Source organism: Pundamilia nyererei, unplaced genomic scaffold (assembly GCF_000239375.1).
Source record: "Pundamilia nyererei isolate P.nyererei 1_Seehausen unplaced genomic scaffold, PunNye1.0 scaffold00046, whole genome shotgun sequence".
In the NCBI taxonomy this organism is placed as follows: domain Eukaryota; kingdom Metazoa; phylum Chordata; class Actinopteri; order Cichliformes; family Cichlidae; genus Pundamilia; species Pundamilia nyererei.
Window position 1 is genome coordinate 2755740 of NW_005187447.1, and position 7964 is coordinate 2763703.

Consider the following 7964-nt stretch of genomic DNA (forward strand, 5'->3'; position numbering starts at 1 on the left):
TCCTCCTCCTTGCCAACATGCCTTCCGTTTGCCTCTTCACAGTCTGTGCCTCTGCCCTTTCCCATGGCTCATGGCACCACCACCTTGGCGTTCATGTTCCAGGGTGGCGTGATGGCTGCAGCAGACACTCGTTCCAGTTGCTCAGGCCTCGTCGCGTGCCCAGCCTCGCAGAAGATCCTGCCCATTCACAGTCACTTGGTGGGCCTGACCTCAGGCACTTCAGCCGACTGTGCGCTTTGGAAACGTATTTTGGCTCGCGAGCTGCGGCTTTACCAACTTCGCCACGGTCGACGGTTGTCCACGAGCGGAGCTGCCAAATTGCTTTCGCACATGCTTCACCCTTTCAAAGGAACTGAGCTGTGTGTGGCTGCCACGTTGTGTGGGTGGGATGGAGGAGAGGTGGACGATGGATGTGATTACCATGGAGGCACAGAGACTGGTCCTGGTAGTCGAGGAGAAACAACAAAGAATCAAATGACTGAGCAGAAAAACTTTGTAGATAGCACCAATGCAAAGGTTTCTCTGGCAAAGGATGAATGCTTTTCTTTCTCTCAGCAGTGCTCCATCAGAAAGAAAATGAATTTATCTGGACCAAGGCTTTTTTATGTATGCAGTGATGGTACTCGCCTACGGGGAATGCTTTTCTCTGTGGGCTCAGGATCCCCTTATGCCTACTCAATTTTGGACCAAGGTGTTCACTGGGGGCTGACAGTAGATGAGGCCAAGTCAATAGCTAGAGAAGCTGTGTACAGAGCTACGTATAGGGATGCATATTCTGGAAACTGTGTGGACATGTATCACATCACGTCAAAAGGCTGGACACGCAGAAACAGGGAGGATTTGAAAGAGGAATATTACCGAGAAAAGGAAAGGCGAAAGCATGAGAAAACAGAGAGGCGGGATGTGGCTTTTTCTGACTAAAGACATGAAACAAACAAAAATGGCTTGGGAAGCGAAAGGCAAACATTGGGGAGTATTTTGGAGAGACGTGATATTATGGCATCTTTGCAGCAGTTACTAAATTAATGAACAGGACAGGCAGTTGCATCCTCCAGGCTATTTCTCAAATGATTTGGGCATGCATATCGTTCCCTCTAATAAACAGCTGATGTTTTGTTTGTGCTGATGATAAAAATGTATTCTAAGAGCACCCTGCTTGCTGGCATTTTGATTTAGATGTTAAAGCATTATGAATCATTTCAAGAATGTGAGATAATTACTACCTACTCCAGCATGCGGGTAAATCGCATAAACACAGAGTAACAGAAAATGAATAGTCTAAAAATCTAAATGGCTGGAGGCTGAAGGTCATAATGTATTACTGTGTGTAAGGGAACACGTTTAGCCGCAGCAATAAACGGTAAAGGGGCTGTAAACTGATTTGTGCCTGCTGTCAGAAGACTTCTGAAGTTCCTCTGACACTTCAATAAATTAATGAATAAAAGGAATTTTGCTGCCTGCTCATTTTGTTTGAGCGCTGTGGTCATAAATAAAGCATAACTGTAATTACTCAACTGACAATGACTCTATATTGCCAAGTATATTAGGGTAAAAGGTACAGAGCTGTCCATCTTCATCCTCAGTGTTCAGCTATGTTCTCTAACTTTAGTGAAGTCCATGATGGGGGACAGTTTGCAGTGTAACATCAGTGTTGTGGCACACTGATTATACTACATGTCAAAATGTTGTAATGAAGTGTATGATGTCCTGTTTCCATATATTAAGTATTGCAATATATCGTATATGAATGCATTTTTTTAATGACTAACATATGCATATGTGTGCAGCGAGCATGTCTTATGTGTTATTAACGGCATAAAATAAATTACAGCCTGGGATGCGTGACTGCAGCATCAGTGGGGATGCGCACTAGTACTACTGTATGATTGACTGCAGCTGTGTGAGTAAGAGGGGAAAGTCTCCCATTCTCCCCGACCTCATGCATAATTCCCATCTTTGGAAGTTCATTAATGGCAGAATTATTGAGCGAGTGAAAACAAACAAACAAAAAGGGAGAAAGAAAGCATTTGGTGGTCTAGATTTGAAGTCTTGCAGGGACCGACTCTTGGGAAAGTGAGTCGGCGTTATTTTTATAGCACCTTTAAAGAGCATATGTCACAGAGCGCTTCACAATAAGAAACGGTTAAAAAGCAAAATATGAGGCAGCCAGACATTAAATGCACACAGGCAGATAAAAACACAAGGCGAAACAAGGCCGAACCTAAATCTAAACAAATTGCTTTCAGTTGCTTTCTAAAGGTGCCTGCAGATCTGACGTTTAAGAGATATAGCCTCAAAAGCACAGTCTCCTGTCATAGTCCGAGAGCAGGCAGGACTCAAATGCAGATTCAGAAGGCAGTTCGGAGAGTTTATTAACAGTGATGTGAAAAAGCTATTTGCAGTGCCTTTCAAAAAAGGGAAACATCCACAGTCTCTATGTACGGTATCCAAGTCGATGGTCCGATAGGTTCCACTCAGTCTTTAGATTCGATAATGAAACAGACTTCTCTCTCCGACTCACACACACAAATCCTCCTCGAGGAAAACAGGGAAGACTGCTGGACAGAAGAGAGATGGTGAGAGGTGCACACATGGAAACAGGTGAGCAGACTTACGTAATGAAGGTAAGCATCTGCCGCGACTCAAACACCAGATGAGGAGCAGGTGAGTTAATTACCACAGGTGTGCCGGAGGGCGGGGACCAAGAGGATCCTGCCTCTGCAAGGGCGTGCACGCACGCACGCACACACACACCCACAAACAGACAGACAGAGGAGAGAGAGAGTCATGGTGGAGAGCGAGGAAAACTGGCAGGAGTACCACGAGGACTGAAAGACTATGACAGTCTCCTTTCTTGTTGAGACTGGAGCGAGAAAACAACCATCAAACCCTAATCGGAGAACCTCTCCAGCAAACATTCTGACATTCAATGACTATTGTTTGCATGTCTATTCAAGCCATTCATGTCACATTATGATTGAAAACAGCTACATAATGAAAGGTGTACAGATAATTAACCTGGCTTTCTGCCTCAAGTTCCTTCAGCAATGTTGACTTTCTATGTCTTTTGATAGACATAAAGGTAATTAGACCGAGCACTAGACAACAAATGCATTAAAAATATAAAAGATTTGTTAATTTGTATTTTAGGGCTCAATGATTATAGCAAGAATCACAATCTGGATATTACATCAAACATTCATTAACTTAAGCACGCAATATGCATTTAGTGGCGTTTTTAAAAAAGTGTCTTTTTACATGAGATTTCCATTATTCACATGAAAAGCTAATAAATTAATGAAAAAAGAGATGTCTGCCAGTCCACACGATCGGGTCCATTAGACATCTGCAAGTGCAGTCTGTGGTAAAAGAAGCTCATGCCTCAGTGGATTCATGCACCTCAGGAAACCTGCAGTGAAGCCTGGGGGCGAAAATGCTGGAGAGCTGAAGCCGATGACCAACCAACACCTCCTCCTCCTCTTCTCATGCTGAAAGCAGAACAAGGATAAACCCTCAGTGATCCCAGGTGATAAGGAGTCAAAGGCAGCTGCAGGCAATCACTAATGATCCCTCTACAGGATCACTTACAGCAACCTGCTTCTTCTAGATAAATATTTTCAACCACAAACCTCCTTCTGTCATCTTGCCTTGAGTTAAACTAAACTGTGAGCATGGTTGAGCTTTTTAGGGACGAGCACTGTAAAGGCGGCTGATTCATAACACAAAACAACAGGTTCATAGCCAAAATTCATCCAAATAACTGAAAGGTTTTATTCAGTTATCTTGTTTTTGTAATCATTAGAAGCCAAAATCAAAACTGAAATTCAAATCACTGACTCTAAGGCTATGTTCACACTGCAGACGAAAGCGCATTAAATCAGATTTTTTTTTTTTTACCCTATGCGACCCATATCCGATCATGGTTTGACAGTGTGAACAGCACAAATCCGATATTTTCAAATCCGATCTGGGTCACTTTCGTATGCGGTACTGAATCCGATACATATCCGATGTTTTAGAAAGCGACTGCTGTTTGAACGGTCATGTCGCATTAAATCCGTCTTCTACATCACTGACACAAGGCCGACGCCAATTATCAGCGCCGGAGAAGCACCCCAGAAGACATCGCGATCGCTTCCTGGCCATTCCGTGTAGATGTCAGTGAAACTGTTTGGAAGACAACGTTGGAGAAACGTGAACATTTTATTTGTACTGTATAATCTGCAGATTCTGACAGAAATCTGCAACTATCCTTTGAAGCACCGCTCCTCTAAAACAGCAATAAGGATAATTATTAGGTTATCTAAATTATTATGTAAATAACAAAATAACTTAAAGCAAAAATTAGGAAACGTAAAGTCTTTATATTAAGGCCATCAGTCAAACAATACTGTTTGCTCTGGGTCTAAACAGAGCACGTTGTGTGTGACGTCTTCTTTTGCGCATGCGGGCCGCTTTGAGCGTTCACACTAGAGCGCGTTTGCTGTCGCATTTTATTTGTAGCGTGAACAAGCAGAGACAAAAATATCGGATTTGATCAAAAAATCGGAATTGAGCATTAAGACCTGCAGTGTGAACGTAACTCAATTTATAAGAAAAGGTATGACTGGACAACTGATTGGCTGGTTGGAAAGAATGTCACTATCTAGTCTAGTTATCTGTTTTAAAATCACTTTGCAACTATGCAGACAAAATGTTACCATTTTAGGCCGGTTGTCACTAACAGTTTCCTGCTGGTATTACTAAGCAACAGAGGTTTTTTATATAGAGAGGTATGTGCTGACCGTCCAAGGCTCTGAGCACAAGACTTTTGAACTTGACTGAATTTAATAGGAAGCGAGTACAGAGCTTTGTGCTTTGAGGAGGAAACAAGGACAGAATAGTAAATCAAAGTTTGAGTCTACAAGGAGAACTGAGTCCAAAATTTGAGTGAGCAATAGTGTTTCTCTTTGCTTGGCCTCTTCAAAGCTTTTTGTTCAATTTTAGTAGTTTTTTACTTTCATGCAAACTGCAGCTGAGAGCGGAACGAGCTCCACTAGAGTTGAGCAAAAAGCACAGTGTCACAGACCCAGCCTTACATCAGTACATCTGTTTTGTTTTTTTAACTTTGAAAATATATGACCCTAACAACCAGAAGATTGGCAAAAATTCGCTGACAGCTCCCCCCTCACAGGCTAATTCAAGAACATGTTTTATGCTTAGAAATCTTTCGCTGTGAGCTCACACATCCTCAGCACTAGATTGATTACTGCCTGGCTTTGTTTTGTGCTGCCGAAGTAGTTTTGACATTAATGAACCTCCATAGAGCCTAGTACAAGGGATCTGAGGAGTGACCTCAGGGTTGCAAGCTTTCTTTCTAGTCATATCACGGAACACTTGTCTCATCACCACTTGTTTAAAGGCTCTCTTGTTTCTTAGTCATCAGACAGAATTCAGGCTAAGACATGATCAAAAACATGGTTGTGCAAATGAAGGCTGCACCCTGTAGATGATTACTTTTTACCTCATTCAGGTACTGAAACGCATGTTTCTGCTGCAGCGTGAAAAATAAATTCTTTTAAATTAAAAATATCCAAAACAATTGAGGGATAAATGAAGCACAGAAAACACACAACTGTAAGATTAACAATTTAGCATTCCTGTTTTGCAGTGGTTTTGTTTGTCCTTGAAAATTTGCACATTTCTGGTTGGAAGTTACTCACCCAAAAAAACAAAAAACAGTTACCACAAAAATCAGCTTAAAATTTCAGATTGATGTTGTATATGGAAAACACATCTCAAACTGAAATAAAATATGCTATGAAGTGTGGCGAGGGTGGTAATTACAGTCGCACAAATGTTTTTAGCAAATGAGAGAACGCAGCTGGCAAAAATTCCTCTTTTAATGCATCTCTAAGTGACAATTTTCTGGTCCTGCTTCTAGGTGAAGCAACTGGGAGAAATGGAAACTCACTGAAGTTGATTATGCAGACTAGCTACATTTAGTCAGATTAAACAAACACCACACGGCTTTCAAAGAAGCCACAACACCTAACCAGGAACTACTGAAGGCAATTAAACAACACCTGCTATGTTTTTGAAGATATTTTGTCATAGATGTCGATTATTTCAGCTGGGGACGCAGATGGACAGTGGTGATATTTACAGGAGATGCATTTGTTTCTACCAATAAAAAAAATGAAAGAAGCATAACAATTAATTGTTTTAAAAATTGCTGTGACAGTTCTCAGTGAGGCACCACTGCCATCAACTGGTGCAAACCTTTTTACTTCAATTTTTTTTTAACACCTGGGACATGATTAGAAATATGATTATACACAGCTTTTTTTATCTCAGTCAGCAGCGGTACGATGTCTTCTCTCTTCTGGCTCTATGCACACATAGACAGGTCGATAACAATGAAGGTGCCAGAAAGAAAAAGAGGAGAATCAATGTTAGTACATTTTTCTCAAAAAAGTAAGTTGTAAGCTACTTTTTTTTTCACCTTTTTGCAAAATAATACTGCCTGTCCATCTGGTTTTGAGATAGACTACGTTACATAGGTGAGATGTATATGCAGCAGATTTCTCACCTGCACATCCATGATGCTTATCTCCCATTGAATCTAATCCTAAAGGTGATTTATTGCATTGAGATCTGGCGACTGTAAAGGCTATTTATGTACAGTGAGCTTATTGTGCTGATCAAAAAAACAGTTTGAGATGATTTAAGCGTTGTGACAAGATGCGTTATCTTGTTTGAAGGAGGTATTACAGAGTGAGTACACCGAGGTCATAACAGGGATGGATATGGTCAACAACAATACTCAGGTAGGCTGTGGCATTTAAAACTACTCACTACTAAGTGAGCCAAGAAAATATCCCCCATTACACCCCCAGCAGCAGCCAAAATCGCTGATATGAGGCAGGATGGATCCATGCTTTCATGCTGTTTACGCCAAATTCTAATCCTGAGTGGTTATTTAAGTTTACTGTTTCCTTCTTATCAGCTCGAAGCAGTCTGGCCATTCTTCTCTGCCCTTTGGCATCAATAAAGCATTTTCACCAAGGGACTTGCAGCTCGCTGGATAATTTCTCCTTTCTGGACCCTTCTCTGTAAACCCTAGAGATGTTTGGGTGGGAAAATCCCAGCCGATCGGCAGTTTTAGATGAGTTAGTCTGGCACCGACAACCATGCCACTTTCAAAGTCATTTAAATTACTTTTCTTCTGCTTGTTTTGAACCTCAACATGGCCGAATGCACTGCCATGTAACTGGGTAATTGCATTAAGAAGAAACTGAAGAGGTATACCTAAAAAAGTGAATGAACTCAAGCAGAAATCCAGCTGAAACATATCTGATCTACTGAATAGGAATTCATAAATTTAAGTAATTCATCACAAAAAGAAAAAAGGCACGAAAGCAGCTTGATATCACACAGAACTGTCAGTCTGCTGCACTCTGACTCTCCCTGCAAACGGCAAGAAGGACAGAAGACTTAATCATCTGCACATTTGTGTTGACTCAGCAGGGATAATAAATGAGAAAAATGGGGAATGATTTGAATTCAACACAAAATGCCTAAGAGCCCGACTGCATGATCTTTCACTATATGTTTACCTGAAACATTTTTTGTTTTTGTGCGTGTTTTCCACTGTACTAATAAATACGCAGAAATGATGCAGAAAAAAACAGAATGAAGCAAATTAAGAAATTCCTAGGAGAGGACCCCATGCTCCTTTACACGATGTCGCCAATGCTCAAGCGAAATCTATACCCACATATTTTGTCCAAGTACACCACTATGAGACTAACAGTTTGTCTTTGTGGCACTCAGTGGCCGCTATTTCAAAAATAGTAGGCTTTTAGAGTGACTATGGTCATTGTGTGATAGTTACAAAGTAATGGAGAGAGGGAAAATAGAGAGAGGTACACAGAGAGCGAGGGACGGAGGAAGGGAGGGAGGGTTAGACGTAGAGAGCGAGA

The 7964-nt window shown here is 41.3% G+C and overlaps 1 protein-coding gene across 1 annotated transcript; it reads left to right on the forward strand.

The window, feature by feature from the left end:
* On the forward strand, positions 1 to 921 carry psmb11b (proteasome 20S subunit beta 11b). Its single transcript, XM_005732438.1, has 2 exons — positions 1 to 399; positions 574 to 921. Exons 1-2 carry the CDS (start codon positions 64 to 66, stop codon positions 919 to 921), a joined length of 684 nt encoding a protein of 227 aa, XP_005732495.1. The 5' UTR covers positions 1 to 63.
* The last annotated feature ends 7043 nt before the right edge of the window (positions 922 to 7964 follow it).

Excerpts from the sequence above, each read along its gene's own strand:
- psmb11b (XM_005732438.1), top strand. The coding sequence starts at position 64 with ATGGCTCATGGCACCACCACCTTGGCGTTCATGTTCCAGGGTGGCGTG. Across the intron at positions 400-573 it reads GTGGGTGGGATGGAGGAGAG|AAAATGAATTTATCTGGACC; the intron begins GTGGACGATGGA and ends TCCATCAGAAAG.